This window comes from Nesoenas mayeri (genome assembly GCF_963082525.1).
Source record: "Nesoenas mayeri genome assembly, chromosome: 4".
Taxonomy (NCBI): domain Eukaryota; kingdom Metazoa; phylum Chordata; class Aves; order Columbiformes; family Columbidae; genus Nesoenas; species Nesoenas mayeri.
The window spans coordinates 68,179,363-68,201,146 of NC_137540.1; the positions used below are offsets into that span (position 1 = coordinate 68,179,363).

At 40.3% G+C, this 21,784-nt stretch overlaps 1 protein-coding gene across 3 annotated transcripts in view; it reads right to left on the minus strand.

Annotated features, from left to right (window-relative positions):
* FAM193A (family with sequence similarity 193 member A) overlaps positions 1 to 21,232 on the minus strand; it is a 79,212-nt gene extending 57,980 nt beyond the window's left edge. For all 3 annotated transcript variants that reach the window (XR_013922046.1, XM_080343173.1, XM_080343172.1), the window contains exon 1: positions 20,759 to 21,232. Coding sequence is in view for 2 of the 3 variants with exons in the window: in XM_080343173.1 (XP_080199299.1) it covers positions 20,759 to 21,025 (267 nt within the window). In the remaining variant the exon portion in view is untranslated. The remainder of the gene's footprint in view (positions 1 to 20,758) is intronic.
* Positions 21,233 to 21,784: the final 552 nt, after the last annotated feature.

Here is a 21,784-nt window from a genome sequence, read left to right on the forward strand (position 1 = left end):
CAAACCTATAGAAGCTGTACTTAAGAAAAATACCTAAGCGGTTCCTGGCACATAATCTCATTAAATTTGTATTAACAAACGCTAAAGACCTTCCTCAATTCATTTCTGTTCGGGTGCTCTTTCCAGAAGATATAATCTGGAGTAATTCCTATATAAAGATTGCAAAGAGCAAATAATCTACAACAGAATTTATCTGGGCTCAGAATCAATTAGCAAATTTCATTCTTCGTTTATTCTCCACCATCACTTTCTTCTGTTACATACTCAGATGCTTCTATCTGATGAGCCATTTATTCCTTACCTTCTGAGAAACTGGTAAGAGTTAGAAAACAGGCTCCTGGAAGTCAGGAACATGGGCAATTAGCACAATCCTTTCGACTAGGTAGCCACAAGAACTAGTGTTCAGGAGGAAATCCCTGTCAGATAACAAGTAACCCCCCTGCTCCTCCATATCATACCATTATGAATGGATTCAAGGACTGGGCTAGTCTTTTTTTAATAGACAAAATATTGTGCAGGTAGGCACGGGTCATCAGCGCAGCCACTTCAATCTACCGATCTGTCCAGGTAAGTCGCATGCAATTTGGCAACACTTGCGCGAACACTGTTTGTTTGTAACATATGAACAAATACCAGTTTTCCTCAATCAGCTGAGAGCTCTTATTGTCCCTTTCCAAGTCATCCTATCCTCTGGAAGCTTTATGAAGAAAGCTTCACATTTTATTCCAAGCCAACACAAAAATGCTAATAGCACTGTCACAATTCCCTGTAACCCGCTAGCAATATACTAATTTACAATTAGCAGCTGAAGGTTTTCCAGGACAAAAGATGTCATCTGGAAACAAAAATACTACTGAATTTGAAACTGAATGAGCTGAAATCACCCTTACTTTTCCAAAAGCAGTCAAGACTAGATGCAGTGCTACCCCAAACCTGAAGATCAAACCCACTGGCCGTCCCCCCACCCTGCACACGTCCCTGCTGCAGGCAGACTATGCTTCCCAGCAACGGCGTTAACGTCACAGGGAACCTGCTCCTGCTGAAGCCTCTGGTGGTTAATGGTTAATTGCCTTCCAGTGGACAGGGATCATGATAGGAGAAAGCAACAAATCCCCCATGCCATGAAAAGTGCCAATGCTTACAAGTCTCATCTTGTCATTTTATCTTCCTTTGAACCTAAACTCACCTGTCTGATCTTACAAAAGACTTCCCAAAGTATCAGACTCACATTTTATATCATGCTTAAATCTATAAACACAAACTAGAAAAATATATATCATCTACCGTACTGAAATTCATACTGTATCACAATAAATGAAAGATACTGCCCTTGTGGTAGAAGCCTAATGCGACACTTTTATCCAACTGTCCAACTTCATTTGGTAAACTACAGCATGACTATTTATGCAAATGGACACCTTCAGCTGACCAGCCATTGCATCATACCCCATAAATACAGGAAAAATTCACTTCCACAATAAAACAAAACATTAATTCAAGCCATTAAGAATAACAACAACAAAAAAAAATCTATATTTAAGCTTGAGGAAGTAAGTTAATATGGGATTCAGCATAGAATATTACAGCTTAGGGAAACAATGACACTTCAGAGAAATGGTGAAGACAGGAAGAATCAAAGCCCTACGTTTTGAAGTAAAAAATGCAATACAAGAAAGCTGCAATCATGACATAAGCCTATGCTCATCTTGCTTGGAATTATATCTTCATTCTTCTCTTCAAGAAAAATGTTTTTAAACAGAACAAACCCAAACTACAGTAAATATGAGGCTCTCAGCTCTTAAACTGTGTGCAACCAAGAAACTACAGTAAGCCTATATGTGTGCAACATATTAATTGTCTGAATAAAACCATTCAGGTTAAAGCCAGCAGCAATTAATATCCTTATCTTCTTTGTACTTTGCATTGCATCAATCTGAGCTGCTATTGTTATATTTCTAATATGTTATTAGAAATTAGCTATTTTTTAAGAAGTATCACTGGGCACAGGTATATTTAATGATGTGTACTGATAATTTTATAACTTCTTCCTTTTCATCATTCAAGCCATTATTTATACTTTACATTTCCAATTGTCAGAATTTTCCAGTCCCCAATTCCAAATCAAGAAATTTCACATCTTAAGGGAGTGTTAAAAAAAGTCACAGACACTAACAAGCATCTTGTGCTTTACTTCCAACTGAATATCCTTTCCCAGATTAATTCTCTACCAAGATTTGGAAGTGAATGGGGAGAAGGACTCAGTTACACCAATGGCTTATGCTCATCCCTAAGACTCCAAAATAGCAACACGATTCCAAGATGCATGGCACTGTTTCCAAGGAAGTATTAGTGCTGCTTCACAGCCCTCTGGAAGAGACCTCATTTGGCCAACCACCTCAAGAAACCTCTAACTGAAACAGACACAGTGACAGCCAAACAGGGTTGTCAGCAAGAGGCCTGGTTCGTTTAGCTTAGCGAAGCAATGAGGTTCTTCCTCTCTGTGAAGGCAAGAATTAAAACAGGGAAAGCAGAGTCAAATGTCCTGGAATACATTCAAACTGAAGTAAAAGACTATCAGTCACAGCATGAAGGATGCAAAGCAGAACTGAAGATATAGATATGGAAGATGTGTTTCAAATGAAATTCATTCAGTTAATGAAAGGCATCTTATGGTATTTCTACAGACAGGCAGTACAAAAAAAACTGCCTAGATCCCTTCACATTTTTATCACCATTCATATGAAAAAGCTTTGCAGTTGGTCAAGTGTATTTGCAACTCTATTGTAGTATATGAGCTTTGTCTTCTGGGTGATTTTTTAAGTTCTATTTGTGGTAGGGGAAATGAAGGGAAATTTGCCTACAGTACTTTTTACAAGGCTCTAATATATCTTTTAACACTGCATTTAAAATAAGAAGCAGAAATTTTTAGTATTTGAAATTTTGTGTAAAGGTATGGACAATTCACAAGATAAAGCAAACTTGAAAACCTGAAACTAAACTAAAATCAAATTTAATATTAAGCCATACAGGGAGGAGGAGGAAATAATGTCTTTTACTGGTTGAAGTATAGCAATTAATTATACTTAAAGAGTTTTCTGCACAGCATTCAATGCTATTCCTTAGTTGACAAGTGAAATGGCAGCAGGTATACAAAATAACAGAACTAATTTAAGCGTGAATAAGCTTAGACTTGAGTGCAAAAAGACTTGGGTCTGTAATACTCAGATGTGCAGCCAACAAAACCCAGGCTCTCCAGGGGAGGAAGAAAGGAGGAAAGAAGATTTTGTTTTAATTACACACATCACAAATTCTTTAGGCACACATAGCCCACATGCAATACTTCCCTTCTTTGTAGCCAAATATGACACAGCAGAACAGAGCCAATCCACCTCCCACCCGGATTCTGCCTTTCCTGTACTAGAAAGATGTTCAATGTTTTTCCAGCAATTATGCAGTCACATGTGCTAAAAAAATACCAAAAGCTAATAATGAAGATGATTCAATCATTTCTTTTCCCCAGTTCAACGGCCAAAACTGTTCTGAGCAGGTAGTTAAGGCACCCCAAAATGTCTCAGCCAGCCCTGGAAGGTAACAACCATGCATATATATTTTTTGACTAGCAGAGAGTTGTTAGAGATTTCATCTGTTGTTTATACTTCAACCCTGAACAGAAATATGTAAAATTAATAGAATTATGCAAAACAAAAAAACCCCAAAACATGCCAGCACTTTCCCTATTAACAGTAAGAAACATTTATCCAATGTGAAATTTAAGATGCATAAAACAACACTTAGGAATTAATTACCTGACTATGTAGCTTCAATGATACAACTATAGATGCTCTATTTCAGGAGTTACATTAAAAGAAAACGACCTCACCTGGTACCTGGTAAAGAGTGAAACATATTCACTTTTGACAGCAAAATCTCCTAAAATATTAAGTAAAGCCATGCATGGGAGAGGGCATTTCCAAAAGCATCCACAAAATACAATTTTTAAAACTGGCCATAACAGAAACAGCAGTGTCAGGGCAACTGCATATGCTGCATTCAGAAACAACACAGACAACGGAAAACTGAGAAATAATTCTCCAGTTCTATGTCATTTTAGTCCTGCAAAAATCAGCATCAATAAGAAGCAGAGTCCTAGTTTAAGAGCTGGACTTGAGAGCAATCAGCAAAAATTACAGGGGAAGATGCAGCAAGGAAGTTTTAACCTTTGAATGCAGTTCAAATCACTTCGAAGTTAATAAAACCACAAGTTAAGTTAATGTCCACAGCAGACTACCTCAGTCCTTGCACTTCATTATCCCTAAACTCTCCAGCTCTAGATGTCCACCATATGTGATGGGATGCACACATCACATCACTGCTTAAATTTCTTATAGTCACATGAAACACACTACTGAAACATAACACATGGTGTGCTTCAACTACTACTATAGAAGAGACCAGAAATTTACTGAATTAACTAAGGAAATACGTAAAGCTTGACCCAAGCACCTGATTTACTGCTGCAATTTAAGAGACTGAAAATCAGACAGTCCAGGGGAGTCTATTCAGCCACCCCTCACCAAAAGGCAGGGATGTTAACAGCAGGAAGCCAACCATGGCCCCAACATACATAACTGAAAAAAAGGAAAGCGGCATCTCTGCAAGTCTCATCTCAAATGTTCCCTGATCCAAAGATATAATGGCTATATCCAGATATTGAGCCAAACTGAAGCCACGGACTGGATTTGTAAGAAGAGTTGCTTATATTTCCAGCACTGAGGAAGATCACAAGGAAAACATCCAGTGCAGTAAATTCTTCATTACAGCTTGACTTAGCAGTTTTGTGTGTGGGTTTTGGCAATTTTGGGGGGTGGAAGGGGACATTAGAGAGAAGCAGGAGGCAGCTGAGCTGAGACACCTGTGATTGTGAAGACTTTAAGGTAATCTACAAAGACTGTCAAGGACAAAAGCAGCTAAACAGCCGTATCAGAGAAAACGCCGTGGAGACCAAGCTGCCTGTTGGCCCTACGAAGGGCTGCATACTGCTCCTGTTCTCTGCCTCCTTCAGACACAACTCCTAAGAGAAGCAGAAATGACACACATCGGGCCTAACCAAAGGCAGATGTGCCCCACCTTGAAGGTGTCGCAGAAAGCTGTTTAATGTTCACCCATCACACAACCTACTGTTCGTGGCTGCTTATCCGCATGGGTACTAGTTGTACGGCTAATTGTGACCAAGAATGAATAAGAGGCTCCTCATCAGCCCTCCACATCCTACCACTGCCAGGATCAAATTCATCCTGCAGACAAGCCCATGTGTTTGAAAATGCTATCGGAGCACAGCTTTGGCTTCTGCGATTATGGGATGAGGTTCCACGTGCTGGTAGGTGAGAATGCAGAAGATTTCAAGGAATTAACAATCAAAAGAAACTCTTCCTACTTGCTAACTTCACTGAAGAATGTTTTATACTAGATCACAAGCAAAACATCAAGAGTCCAAAGATAATACACCAGGCCAACCTGAACAAGAGCCTGAAAGTAAGAACAAGTAACTATTCACACAAAGTTCATAAGCAACAAGGAATCACATAAGAAAATGAGCTAGAATTCTTTGAACATGATCAGGACTACAATCTCGAGAGTCTACAGTCTCAAGAGTCCATTCCCAGTTGGAATACTAACAGAAAGACTATACAGTCAGTTCATTAAAAATAAATAAATAATTAAAAAAAGACACAACAACCAAAACCAAACAAACAAAACAAAACAAATAAATCCAAGTGCCTAGGAGTGTTATGCCCTATATCTAAAGGACATAAGCAGCAGAAACACAAAGGCAGGTATCTTGGAGGTCTACCAATAATAAAAGGAGGAGAGCACACAAGTGCTATCAAGCTGCAAGCTTACTCTGGACTGTCAAAAATGGTGGATGAACAGATGATACCTTTTCTGAGCAGACAAAAGAGTGAAGAAAAGCACAGGACTTCTTGTTACATGGAGATACTAAGAACCCAGGCAGGTACTGGGAACAGAACATAGCAGAACACCAGTGACAGTTCAAGGAACTTATTTCATTAAAAAACAGAAAGCAACCAGAGACTCTTCCTTTAGCTGTAGCCAGCAAGAAAGAAGTGGTTGACAGTAAACAATAAGAGACAGTTTCATTGGAAGTGAACCATCAAGTCAGTGGTTACTGAATAGGGAAAGGAAGGAAGAACAGCCAGAGACAGATTTAACATCACTGAATAAGAGCTTGCAGGAGGCAAATCTAAAGCAAGGAAGAGCTAATTCTCAAATGACACAATAGATACAAATAAATTCAAGAAAACCAAGCACAGCAAGAGAATAGAAAACATGGCAAGAGAATGATGACTCAGAAAAAGCACACAAAAAGGGAATAACAAGCATAACAGTGGCAAGAGAATACAGGGACAAATCAAAAAGGCTAAAGGCACAAAATGAAATAATTCTCACAAAAGTGCTTGAGGCTACTAAGAAATCACTCTTTTAGTACACTACTACTAAGAGAATTTGTCCATTACTGAATGAAGAGGCAAAACAGATTAATGAAGAACAAGTCCTTGCTAAAGAGGTCAACTACAAACAGGTAAGTAGCACCATTAGCACCAATAAATGGGTAAAAATACCAAACACCCACCCAGAGTCGGCCTGTTACTGGAAACAGCCATACTTACTTTTCTTTGCCTCCAAGTTGGCTAGATCTGATAACATTCAATCAAGTTACTCCGGAAATCCTGAGCCATCTCAAAATCAATAATCCTGTCTTTGAAAACTCATGGACAATATCTGAGGGTGAACTATATAAACCCTTTATTTAAAGCAAATAAACAACCTCACCCCTAAAAAAAAAAAGTCAAAACAAAAAACCTGAAGGAGAGAAAAGGAGCGGTGAAGGGCAGAAACATCTGAGGAATAATATTGGCTTAAGTTCTGAGGAAAGTTAGTCAAATATATTCAAAAACGGTTTTCTTAAGCACTTAGATAATATGGAAAGGAGGAACAGCCACCTTGGTTTTGTCAAATACACGTCATCTCAAACCAGTACAACTTTCTTCCACAACACACTTACACAAGAGAGAAACAAAAAATGTCATTATTCACTTGATTAAAGTTTGTAACAGTCTTAATTCCTGAGAATTTCTCATAGCAAACTCAAAAGAACGGTCCTGTTCAACTACCATGAATTTCTAAGTAGGCATAGGTGACTATATGCAAAAGAGGACTCAACGAGGTCAGGCTGTTGGAAAAAGGCTAAAGCTACCTGGGGATGTATAGCTTATGTGACACATGACATAATCCTTCCACCTAATACTGCTCCAGTAAGTCTCAGAGGGACAATTGCAATTCATTCTGAACACAGGTCTTCAAGCCAGACAGGAACAGCTGCAGAAAAGCCACAAGAGAACAACCACCAGATGTAGACAATATCACCTGCCAGGAAAGGCTGAAAGAACTGGAGACACCAAGCTTAGAGATCAGAAAACCAAGGGGACGAAGAGTCAGTTCTCTGTATCCACAGTAAACAGAACAAGCAACAGAAAGTTAAAATAACAGCAAAGGAGATTTCTATGCAATCGAAAATTAACAGCAAAGTATTTAAGGACAAAGACAGGCTGCTCTGTGAGGCTGTGGAGTCTCCATCAATGAGGTTATTTTAAGAGCAGATTAGACAAACAAGTGACAAAAGTATAATCAGTGCTGTCTTCAGTAGCCAGTAGGTGGATAAATGAATGAGATAGAGCCAAGGACTTAAATTTTATAGCACTGACAGAAGATTGTGGAATATTACATTCAGCTCTGGTATCAAACTTAAGAAGATTGGCTCCTTCTGCACTTTTTAAACTAAGAACTACCTGAAAGCCAGAGTACACACTTAGAATAACTGAGAGTTTTGATTATGAAAATGGAAGTTGAGGGGTAATACTCTTACACTAAACTACCTTCACAAGAATAAAACATCAGGTTATAATGGGCTCATTAACAAGAAAAATCCCCCAACCCACAAACATTGTCTATTCAGCAAGGGCACCTTCCTAACAGCATGAAACTGAACACTGGTGTTTCAGTAAGATTGTTGCACAGCGTTTTCGCACAGGGTGAGCAGCTATTTCAGACTAGCAGCAGGCCCACCTCCTTGGCTAGCATGAGATTTAACAGGTAAAGCAAGCATAGTTAAATTAGCATGGTTATGAGCAGTATTGTAAAAGGTGGTTGCTTACATTTACGTCATCTTCTAGAGCATAATGACAAATACAAAATAAAGAAAAACAACCTTAAAGAAAATGAATTGTATTTTTCAGATAAATCACCCACCTTTTAATATGTATCAAGGTAGATACTTCCCAATACTGTTATCCATTAATATTTTAAAATGTTAAAAGCTCTATAATCAGTAAAGTCTACCAAAGACAATTCACAAAGGGAATAAACAGGACCACAAAGCTCAGCATCCCTGGTCCCTCCCCAGCTCTGACACACAGGCCGCCCACCTGCCCACCGCTGACCCACAGGTGTGCTCTCACCCACAAATGGACAAGCAAAAGTGGGATTAGGAAGATGGAAAGAAAGCCAGCCTAATTAGAAAGATAAATCCACAAAGCAGCCACGGGACACATAGCCATTCTTTATGCTTTTTCCACCACTATTTTCTGGCCTTTTAGTAGAGCTATAAGCTTCTCCAACGTAATTTCTTTCCAAGCAGGCCAACTAGATGAGAATGTCTGAGCACAGAGAGGGCTGGTTTTCCAGAAAGAGGAGCTACAGTCATCCTCCCTGTTCACCACTGTCAAATGTTCCTTAAGAGGAGAGGAAGAATCACAACAACATATTGGAGGGGCAGATGCAACAGGTGCCAGAAAGACACCTTCTTGTGATCCTCTCACGGTTTAACAACTAAAGCCCATTAAACAGAGACACCTACAAAAGAAATATAATCACAGATGTAACACTTCACTGACAACATACTAACACTTGCTAACAGATTATTGCTATACTTACCCAAATTTTCTCATGTCATAGCCCTTCCTACAAAATATCCATTTTGGCAAAAAAGATTAACACTAAAAATTCACTGGTCAAATACACAGCCTTAAAAACATCAATAAAGGCAGACTCCATAGCATCAACTCTTTTTTGCTAATCATGAACTAATACAAACACTAAATAAAAAACTTTGCATGTAACTTCAAAAAGTTAAATTACTCAAGCGAACTATACAAAAGAACATATTTGTGGCAGAAGTGTCAGAGATAGGACAATGCAAGCAAAATAAAACAGTGAAGACTAACTTCCTGCTATTAAAAAAAAAAATAAGGAAATACACGAGTCACAAAGAAACCATAGAAAATTATTTTCTCAGAAGAATTCATCCCTAACTTGGGAAAACAATAATAATGTAAAAATACAATTATTTGGGAATTTTTTTTAATATATTAGGAAAATCCCTCAAGTACCCTCATATTATAATAATGCACACTACATATGAAGCATTTCGCCAAGCCAGGACCTCATGAAAAAAGCTAATGACTGGGATGTCAACTTTCTCAGGATTATCATAAATGTTAACAAGGTTGGGAGTAACTTTCTTTAATGGAATTTTTCAGTTCTTGAGTATAAAGGGAGGTCTAATGCTGGTTAGGATCCTCTGGGCTTTAACATAAACCAGAGGCAGACTACCATAGACTTTTTCAGCTTAGCTGTCAAATCGTTAGAAATTCCTTATCGGCAGGGAGGACGAGCCAATCCCACCAAGAAGTAACATTATTAGGTGCAACCCGCTGAAGTCAGAGTTTGTTTCAGAACCGGTTTCACATTCAGACAAACACTCATTTTTATGTCCTGTCAAAAGCCACAAAGACAAGTACACATTCAGATTTCTATTTGAAAGCTCCACTTGAACGTAAGGAATAAATTCCCACAGGCCATTACTAGTCATTTTTTAACAGTTAAAATTCCTGGGAACCAGAACAACCCCTTAAACCTTACACAATCACTAGATTTTTCACCTGATGAAAGACAAAAACATAGGCTCAGAATTACTTTAAATATTGACATAAGGATATTCTTCTTCGTTCTTATTATGAAGACATAAGATACAGCCTTCAAGTTTAAAAAAATGCAACAAGAAGTCTAAATAATATTCAAGGTATGCATGATTATGTGTCATGATTTCCCCATAATTCTTAAAACCAGTAGACTAGGTCACCAATTACAGCACTTCTGAAAGCATGAAATAATAATTAATATTTAACTTAGTTACTATGCAATATTGCTCAGTACAAAGTTCCTCCTAATAAAGGTTTCAAATTTATAGCTAGTGGAGGATACTGTACAAGTATGGTAGCCAACAGAAAAAAAAGTGTTTGTTTTATTTTTCAACTGAAAGCATAAGAATCTTTTTCAAAGCAATGTATATCTGAAAAATATGGATGTTTCATTTAGTCCACTTTTATTCCTGTGGTTCAAACTCTTAGCCAGTTATGACACTAACAAAAAACCCCAGCCAGCTTCAGGCTGTTGCTGCAAGCTGTCTCAAATCACAGCAGACATCAGGACAACTCCCTGCAGATTCTCTGAAAGAAACGGAGAATGACAGTATAGTGGAGATGAATCTTGAGAGCAGCCACGAAAAAGAAGTAAAGCTAAAATACAGATGATCACAGATAAAGCTGCAAAGTTACTTCTAACAGTAAAGGAGTGTTCCATCTCCTGCTGAGTGACAAAATAAAACTTTAATTCATCTGAAGACTATTGCAGTGAAGATTTGGGTTTCAACTACACATTATTTATAGTCACAGATGAGTTATGGCCATTAAAATAAAGTGGTGAAAAACTGCTAGTGAACCTCAGCTAAACCACTAACTTGCCATCTGTCGTGGCAGCAGCTTATTGAAGATAAGCAGCCTGAAAGCATTATGGCAATTAAGAAATCTTTTGGTCATTAACTCCACACCAATTAAACACTAAAGGCTGGCAAAACTGTACTGTGGCTCAGAACTGATTTTTAAGGCAAATTCGTCTGTTCCCAATGACCAGTTTCACCATGACACTTAGTGTAGCAAAAAACCTTTAAACATTTACTCATGCACTTCTTTGTCCATCAGCAGCCCTAACACACGTGTATGTGTTTTCCTAATAAAAAAAAAGTACATGCACACATACCAAGTACTTCTTTCATGCCTGCACTTACATGTCAACATCATTAACTGACATTGAAAAATGACATGTTTAAAAAGCTTGGATATGTGCACACACATGTGTGAACATGTACACACACATTCTCGCTCATGCACCTGTCCACCAAAGTGTCTCTGGGCTTGCATCAACATTAGTGTTAACCAAATGTAGAGCCTCACATCCACCTCTGTGGAACGCTCTCTACAATGAGTTTTAAACATTCAGCTATCGCTTTTAATATGGTTACAGAATTTGAAAGATGTTCCTTAACTTGTTGTAGTATTCACTACTTAACCAAAGCCTACCTATGAAAACACATTAACTCAAGGTATTTGTAAATAACATTGTTTGTTGCACTCAAATCAATGGGGAAAAAAAGCACTTAATATCAGAAAACAGCTGTACTACCATTCTGTACAATTCAGAGTTCTGCTCTGAGAGCTAAACCTACTCTTTCTGCACAAAGGGAAAAAAAAACCAACAAAACACCACACACACAAAAAATAAAACAAAACAGAAAACAACCTTTTGCTTGAAAAAGAAAATAATCTCAGTTTAAAAGCAGAATCACTTTAGTGCAAAAATACAGAAGATACAAAGAACTCCACAAGTTTGCCATGCCCACAGTTGGTGCACCAAGTCCATCCACATCTCCATACAGCTGTGTGCACCAGCTCTCTCTCTTTGAAAAAAGCCTCCAAGAGCAGAAGTGGGGGCAGAGGGTGGCAGGGCGCATTCCTTTTGTTTGTAAGTAGCTGTCACTGCTGCAGTCTGGCAGCACAAAGCTTAAACCAGAACAGGAGTCGAGGTAGAGGCTTGCAGCATGTTGCAGAACATTACGTGTACTTTACATTTAATAGAGTTTCCAACAAATTTGACTGCTACACACAATGAGATATACCGTAATAAAGAAATAGGGAGATTTTTAGAGAGTCATGGCTTGCATGAATAGACTTCTTCCAGAGGTAGGATTCAACTGACAGCTGCTTTTTCTTTCCCTGACTTTACAATGCTGATATAATTAAGTTTATTTTAGATGTCATGTATGACAGACACTCAAAACTTATGAAGGACGTGACCAAAATTTATTTGTCACGTTTAAAAAAAAAGTTACATAATGTCATGCTCAGTTAATATGTTCAAGAGTCTTTATTTCATGAACTCACTTGCCCATTTCAAAAGGCTAAACATATTTCATGTGACATCAATAATGCTTGCTCCTTGATAGCTTTCTCTCCCCATCCATGTTCACTCTTCTCCTACATCATCCAACAGGAAAGAAAAAGAGTCATTTTAGTCTTATTCTGTCCTTCCAAAGCCTCCATCCTTATTCACTAACCACACTTTTCTTAACTTATCAGATCTGTAGTTGCCACCTGTTTCTTCTGACAGAGAATAAAAGCAGACCAAAAAACACCAGTCCCTGAGAAAGCAATATTTTGCTACACACAAAGTATATCCAGATGCTGTTTCTGGGTCTTGTTCAGACTTCAGTGAAGGCAAGGAGCGGGAAGAGAAAACTACACAAACACCTCTCAATTATTTCACTGTTCTCCACAGAAGTATTAAAAGCCTTAGCGTAGACTTAAGTTGCCAGTGTTGACATTCCTAATTCGGGAAACTACAGATAGTTATGTCTCCATGAAGCCCTTCCCAGTTTTACAGGACAACTGTTGGATTTAATTACTATAGCTAACATATGAACCATATATTATTTAATAAACAGATATCAATCACTGTAGTTTTATATGCTAACAATGCATGTATTTGTACACAGTCTTTAGAAAGCTTATCTCTTCAGCGTATTCACAGATTTGGGACATAAACCAACGACTGCTCAGCTCTCTACATTGCTTAGTTTTGCTTTAACCTTTAAGAAGAGAAGCTGCTATTGCCAAAATGAGCAACAACTGACTTATGGATCAAAGTGAGCAATGGAAACCATGACTAAACTCACACTTTTGATAGTGCAGGCATAATTAATATCTAGAAGAACAAGGATGGGCATCTGAAGGTTTAGATCTCGAACAGTGGAGTTCCCTGGGTTGCCAGGCAGACACTTCTACCCAGTCTGCTACCTTTTCCTGGGGAAGACAAGAACCAGCTATTTAGAGCAACAAACAGTGCCCCAACAGCTGATCACATCCTCCATCTGTTTGCAGCTCAACACACACCACTGAACTGCTGCCAAACAGTTAAAAAACAACAAAAAAAATCAGCAGATTTTTCTAAGAGCAACTGCCATCCATGCACACTCCCAGAAACGAGTCTCCGCTGCCTACTGCAGAGTGGGGCTCCTGGTCCCTCCTCTCACCACCAGTAATTCACCTCCCACAGCCGTTTCCTAAGACAAGTAGAAGATGAGACCACAGGAGAAGCCCAAAAGCCCAGATGTCCTGGCTGACAAATCTGCACTAGATTAAGGCAGTCCAAAGCTCCAGACTTCAAAATAAGGACTTTTGTAGCCCTGTAAAAACTGAATTATTTACCTGGACGATTGTAGTCTTGTGTTTTTGAAGTTCTTTAAGGAGCAAATACTTGACAAAGCTACTACAAACCAGTTCAACAGATCAGTGCATTAGGAGTATTGTAAAGATCTGCTGTGTCTGAGGAGTTAACTTTGTAGTGTTGCTTACAGCGGCATGACCCAGAGGCACCTGCAACATACTTGGTTTTCTTTCTCTAGGCCTGAGAAGAGGCTACAGACAGCAATAGTTCATGGAAGTGTCCAGAGCTTTCTTTCCGAGAAATGCACAGTGGATTCAATCTTTTCTTTCCTCCCTATAAATGGGCAAACCTACTCTTTCAGTTTTAAGAAATGACCTAGGGGGGTCACTCATCTCAATGTTTTTGAGTTACAACTTTTTCTTTCTTTAAAAAAAGGAAGGAACCATAACTGAAAAGGTAAGTCAAGGTTAAGCATGGACTCCTACAGAGGTTTTTCATACTATGCAACTTGGGGCACGCAGTTTGGACCAAAGTCCCTCAAGGCTTCCTTTAATAAAGACTGGAGTGAGAAAGCCACGCTACAGAGTGTTATAGAACAGGAGTTCCTCCCTCTCCAATGTCTTAGTATGTTCTATCATTACTAGGAATTTTGAGATGGAGAGAACTACATTCATGGCTTGTGCAATAGAAGGTAAGTTGATTATTGAAGAACATGGTCAAAGTTCACATTCCAAGAAAGTTTTTCTCCAACACTACCACTGGACCAACATGAACAACTTCAGTTCAACAGCCTCAAATAGGCTCACAGGCAACACCAGTAATTTTTCCCCTAAAACCCACTTCACGAAACAGTGCTCAGATTGACTTCTGTACCGATACTGTACCAATCATGTACCAGTCTAAAAGCAACTGCACATTCTGTATCAAAACAAAAAAACAAAAAAAAACAAACTTCAGGAAAATGACTATGTTGCTCAGACCTATTTTTAACGCTATTTCTGGTGAGTATCCTCACACAGCTCAGAGGCAAAGGTCAATAACATCATAGGCTGCCTTGAATTTTTACAATATAAAATTAAGTAATTCTCATGTCAAGAAAATAAGGGTCATTTTTTTTATTCCATTCTCAGACAAGCTTCAATTTCAGTAGTTCCCATAATAACACTAAAAGTGGCATCATAAATGTCCTTTCTCAGTTGAACTCTTCAGTTGAAGCAAATGAAATTTGGAACTTGTAGATTAAGATATTAGCAGAGAAAGAGAACCGAACTGTAGCATTCTTCTATTTATTTAACTCAATTTTTTCCTTCTGCTTAATTATGCTCGGAAAGTTTCACATAAGAATTACTCTCAAAACCGAGCAGTCCAAAGCGACCTTGGTTGCTATCAAAAAAAGTTACCAAAAGAAAGGAAAATACAGGAATCGGTCTCATTACCTTAATACAAGAGGATATATAGCCTCCTTTCCCAACAATGAAGAAACCTCAACAAATATTAAATCTTCTCTGATTACCCAGATCCGTATAAACCTGAAACACTGCATAGCACATCCATGAAGCCCTGTACATCCTAAACATATCAAGTTTATTTCCCAGTTGTTTCTCCTAATTTCTCCACAACACATCTTCAGCAGACCTGTATTTGTTAAGGATCAACGTTGCTACACATAGATCAGGGTCTAAACATGAGTCTTGTTGGCACAAAACATCATCAAACTGAATTTCCACATCCACTTGGCTCTCCTTGCCAGGCAAGGAAGTCTGGATCCCTTCCTTACATAGGCTGTACAGGAGAAAGGATCTGAGGGCTCCCCTCAAAGCAGAAAACCACTACAAAAGGATAAATACTAAAACCAAAAAAATTAATGTGGCATTAAACACCTAAATGAAGCTTCAGGTACTGTTTGAGATTAAAAAAAAAAAAATAAAAGGCAGGACAATAACTGGACAGAACCCTAAATATTCTCATTAATATACCTGTATTTCAGAGCTAACTTTTGATATTAATCTAGTTCCAAATTCAATCAATAAGGTTTATTTTCCACAGTCAGGAAACATAAGTTTGGAGGTGAAATGAGACACTATGTTTTTTAGAGCAAAAGATTTTTCTCTCCAAATTCCTCTCTCTCAACCCTTTTGCAACCAATACAGCAAGGAAAAAACACAGAAAAATCCCACAAACCTTTGGCTTCACACTCAGAATCAAATGTCTCATAACAAAGCCATAGGAGGATCCTTAACTAGTACAGATAAGACCCTACTGAACCAGATGCCTTTTTTTTTTTGGACACACTTCGCACATGTTTCATTTAACAATTCACAACCGATTATTCCGGTTATCAATTGGCCATGATGTAGCAGGTGCAGGAGGTGGGGGAGAAATGGAGCGCTGGGGAATTGGAGCTACGTCAAGGTCATGAGTACACACAGGCACACGCTTCCTAGTAGCAGAATTACAAGATCTGAACGAACCACTAATATAAGTGTCTGTGTTCTCATCTATTAACTGAAAAAATGCCTTAACTGATCACGGGAAGAAGCTAAGAAAGAGCTATTAATGCGAATGTTATGCAACCATTAAGCTTGTTGTAAAGTTTGAAGTGTTCTAGTTAGATTCATTTAAGTCACAACAGATTATCTTTCTAAATTAGCAAGTTAACTCGACCATACCACCTAAACCCAATCCTAATAGTTTCATCCCATCGTGTTACATCTCCTTTTATTAAAAATAACAAACAGAGCATAAGCTCTTCAGGGCAGGGACTGCATGTCTATTAAAAAAAAAGTGAACTGCATTTAGTCAGAGGAACAAATGTGCTACCAGACTGTCAAAAAGACTTATTTTTCATCCAGTAAGTGTTACGAGTGTTTGCAAGTACCTGTTTCCTCAGCTTGAAGAGTGGCGGTTACAAGACTATTTAATGGAATTTATCTAGTTTACCTGAGCTTTGACAACAATTGGCCAAAATAAGTTTGCTTTTGGAGAGAATGAGGTTCTACATAAAAGTACAAAAGCTAGCTATCTGCTGAACTTCTGAGTTCCTAACAAAGCTCCTCTTTTGTATACTATTAATATTTCTTTTGAATGTTTGAATCATAGAGGGGGAAGAGAGAAAAGGGAAAAATCTCAAACAAGAAATCATGCACAGATGTCAGTAAAATGCAATGTACTACAAAGCTGCTGAAAAAAATGGTCTAAAAGGTAGCAATGTATGGTCTGCTATGTACAGAATATCTATTTTAAAAGCAGTATCTCATAACAAAGGAAGAGTCCAGTGAAATATTTAATGAAAATTCTAAGCCAGACAGCTCTCAAATGTAAGGAGATTTAGTACATTACTATACTTGACAAACAATACTTCGAAAAATGCAAGTGAGAGATGTGTAAAATGGCTACTAAATTTTTCCCCTTAATAATGTAAGATTGGTCAGCTCTGTAACAAAAACTAGTCCTGTAGCTGACCAGCCACTGACAGGCAACTCATCACTCCAAAGTGCCTGAACATATTAAGGAACAGCCAATTTTACTACAGTATGAGTTATGCACTGGTAGATAAAGTCAGATGCCTCTCACAGCATCAATAATCCAACTGTAGGTCAAAAATTTATAGGATCAAATTATGAAGACCTGATGCAATGCATTACTGAATGGAGAGTGGGGGGGAAAAAAGCCAAGCAAGATCTATTTCTTTAAATATACAACATTGACCTTCAAAATATATATTTTATGGTTACAAATTACTGTTATTTATAGGATACTTGACTCTTCACTCCATAACATCACCGTAAATAGTTCTGTAAGGAAAAAAATACAACTTCTAGGGAAGTCCTGCAGCAGAACCACACAACTAAATGACTTTGTTTCCAATTGCAGTTATAGTCAACGCAGTGACAGGTTTCCCAAACTGAGATACTCCCTTGCACTGAAGCACTGCCAAAGCATCCTTAATTTCACTATCATTCCAAAACATCTGACAGGGCTAGAAAGGATGAATTTGGATGCTACGAAACATGTGCATGGGGCAACGTAGCTTCCAGGAAGATTCCATTAGGAGTTGCCCACTTGCATCCCAGAACAAGCCTTAGCACGCATTCTAATGCAGAATTTCGCCTACAGTCTTAAAAAACCCTCCAGATAAAATGGATAAAACCTCAATTAAAATATATTTGTTAGCTCTAACTGGCTTAGCTAGAATTTCAATACTGGCATATGTGCTTTTAGTTTCAACCATAAATATACCCATTTTAAAACTCTGTTCAACCTGTTTCATAAAGCACATGTAAAGTATACCTCATTCTGAACAATTATTGACACACAAGATTGCAGAGCACCCATGTGATCATTCCTTAAACATCCTGTTTCACTCTATATTTTAGACACGTTTTGGAAGAAGCATCTAACAGAACATTAGTAGAAGGATGTGCCCATCACATCCAGACTCCATGCCTTAAAACCAGGGAAGTGACAGAAGCCAGAAACAGAAAGCACGCTAATAAGTAGAAAACATTATGCTGTGCAGAAAATAAGAAATTCTGGTGGGTTTTTTTAAGGTTTTATATATTTTTCAGAGAGTAAACATTCAAGTTTGTCCAGCACAGAACTGACTGATGGTTTCTCTTACCCACTAACAAGAACTTTACAATATTATGTGTAAGATGAAAGTAAAGCATCTCTGGTTACTACTTCACAGCTGTCAGTGCGTTGCTTACTCTCCATCCAGCCAAAACAAACATTGCACCTAATTTAGAAGTGATCAGTCATGTCAAATAAAGTTTTCTTTCTCAACTTCATCCAGAAACAACATATGCTAGTCTTTCACTCAAAGAACAAGTCTTGTTCTGACCATGCACCCTTAATCAGCAAATTATTAACCATTAAGGAGATCCCATTTTAATGTAAGTAATAGTCATGTAATGATGCTTTAAGGTTTCATCTTTGCTTTCATCTTTGAAACAAGATTATCAGTTTACTTTTCAGTACTAGCAACTTTCATATGCCACCACGGTTGAAAGGTATTGAAAATGTCAGGAAAAATGTCACTGAAACAAGTATGGAGGAAGTAACACCAACTTTAAAGGAGCATTATAGAGTATAAGTATTTATCTTTCAGAAACTGAGCACACGTACTTATCCATCTGCAAAATCTAATTCTAATATGCTCACTGTTTGATTAAATGAAGTCTATGTAGCAGGTTTATACTAGTTTAACTCACTGATCTAACAGACTTCTTAATTCCCTGTTTCTCCACCAGTCTTCAGAAGCACTTGTACCACACTGCTAAGTGAAATGGAAATATCTGACAAATTGCATACATATCTAAGAATACAAGCAAAAAAGATCAATTAGGACAAAGTTACAAATGTATTCAAAATAAAATGGTGTGCATACTTCCAAGAGTATGAATAATGTATGACTACATATAATATACAGAAGTATCTTCCTATAAACTTAGTGCTGAAAAACTGTATTTAGCTTTGAAGATATGACTTACGCTTTCCAAGTGAAGACTCAGAAATTTTATTAGGAACTACTTAGTCTGAAAAAAAAGAAGAAAGATGAAGTAGGAAGACTAGAAGTGATGCTGCCTTTTTCAGACGAATTTCAGAAAATTATCTGATAGAGTGCAATTCGGTTAGAACCAAAGTCCTGGACTACACATAACCACAAGATATAAATGAATCAAAATATCAGGGAGAGTGGAGCCTTCACCATTTGAATCACATCACGGTGCCATTCGGCGTATCACTCCACCGCTTGTTGTATATCCCTTTGCATGATCATGTTTATTCCAACACCCAGGAACCTGTGCCTGGAAGAGCTTGCAATCTAACATGAAGAACAAAACAAGATGCCTCTTCCTGCTGGAGGTTTTACTAGAACAGAGTTTAGTTATGAGCTGCAAAGTTACAAACAAAAACTTGCACACCTCTCTGCCCTTATGCGCATAGATCTTCTGGATATCTAAATCATGTAAGGGCTACTGCCCCAAAAGGAAATTATGCCTGAAATAAATGTCAGATTCGAAACAACATATAGAAACGGTTGATCTAAAGCACAGTTCATTTCAGGTAACCAAATATAAGAGTGTAGAAAGACAAGTTTATAGAGGTGGGAAAAAATAAATTAATCACTAGATTTCTTGTTGACCTAGCAAAGCAGATGGGCACAAACTTACATGGAGAACAAAAAAAGCTATTTATTACATCATGGTATTTCAGACACTCTACATCACAAAAGCCATTTCTTCTATTTCCCCCTCACAGTTTATGAGAGTGAGGAAGGAAATAGAGCAGGCTGTATGACATACACATGGAAGTCTGAAGATGCTGTCAGTAGGAAACACTTTTATAAATATGATGCCTAAACACAAGCTTTGTATAGATTAAAAAAAGAGGAGGTAACCTTTATGAGAGAAAGGAACATTAACTTATTTACTCTTTTGTCACTTAAGCCAGTAGGATACCTAACTAAAGGCGTAATCCCTGAAAATTCTTCTTGGGGAAAAAAAAAAAAATATAATCAATTAAACCACACAATCTGCTCCCAATAAATTTCACTATATTATGAAATAATATAACAGATCTAAATTATTCTGAGGCATCAGAGTGAAAACCACAGCCCAAGCTACAATGAACCTCCTCTGCTTAATGAAGTTGTCTGCTACAAAAAGGGCTCTAATATTAATGGAAAAAATATACACAAAGCTATATTTTTGCTTTTTCAAGGCCTGCCCAGCTATTTCTTACAGCTTCTCCACCGAGGTGGAACCCAAGTCTGAAGAACCCCTAAGGATGGGCAGCCTGGAGCCGGGATTTCGGGAAAAGCCCCAGGACGACACGGCCCCGAGCAGCCTGCGCTGCCCTTCCCCCACAAAGGGTGGGGAGCCGGGGCCGCTGCCCAGCCCCACCGCGCAGGGCAGCGCTGCGAGGGGCCCAGCGCTCGCTCCCCCCGCCCGGGCGAGGTCCTGGGGCCCACACCCGCCGGGAAGGGCAGGACGGGGGGGCGGATGGCGCGGCCCCCCAGCTGCCAGCGCCCCCCGCCCGGGTGTGTGTGTGTGTGTGTGTGTGCCGGCCCCGCCGCAGCGGGATGTCACCGCCGCCCGCCCCGGCGCCCCCTCACCTCGCTGTGTCCCGCCGCGGCCCCGCCGCCGCCCAGGGCTCCGTTGCCGGCGGCCGCCGCCGGCGCTGTCAGCAGGCCGCCCACCGCGCTCGGCGAGGCGGCGGCCGCCTGGGTCGCAGCCCGCAGAGGGGCCGCTCCCGCCGCCGCCCCGGCCTTGCCCAGGCCGCCGGCGCCGCCGCTGGGTCCCGGCCCGCCGGTGCTGCTGAGGCCGCCGCCCCGCTTGTTCTTCCGGCGCTTGGCTCCGCGCTTGGCGTCGGCCGGACTCATCGTGCCTGACACTCGGGCAAGGGAGGAGGGAGCGGGGGGGGAGAAGGAGAAGGAGGAGGGGAAGGGGCGCGGGGCCGCCGCTAGCGCCCGGGAGCGGAGGGGACGGGCAGGGCCGGGGCACGGGCCACCCCGGGCGCCGAGGAGCGGAGCGCACCGACTGTCACGGCAACGGGGACTCCCTCGGCCCCAGCGCCGCTGACCAGAGTTACCGTCCAATATGGCGGACACAAGGGGAAAGTGATCCCCCTTTACGTCGGGGGGCTCCCCCTTGCGCTGATGGGAACCCGCCCCGCAGGGCACTCTGGGATGCGTAGTTCCCACTCCCCGGCCACAACCCGTCGCTGAGCGGGACGGCGGACTACATCTCCCGGCGTGCACTGCGAGGTCCGCCTGGGCGCGGCCGGTGAGCTCATCCGTCCCCGCGGTGCCCGCTGGGAGCTGCAGTCCCGCCAGCCGCCGTTAGCCCCGCCGGCCGACGTTGCCACCCCGGCCAAGGGACTACACCGCCGCCCAGGAGCCGGCGAGCACCACGTGACGCGCCCCCCCCCCCGCGCCTTAAAGGGTCCGCGGCTCCCGATTGCTCCCACTGGGAGCTGTGGCGACAGGGGCCGCGTTCCCTCGGAGCGGCGGGTGGGCAGCGGCCCCGCGGGGCAGGGCTGTCACTCGCGGAAGGGGTCGCAGCCCGCCCCCGCCGCAGAGAGCACACCCGCCCGGTGCGGGACCGCTTTGGCGTCACGTGTTGCGTGGTGCATCCGGCTT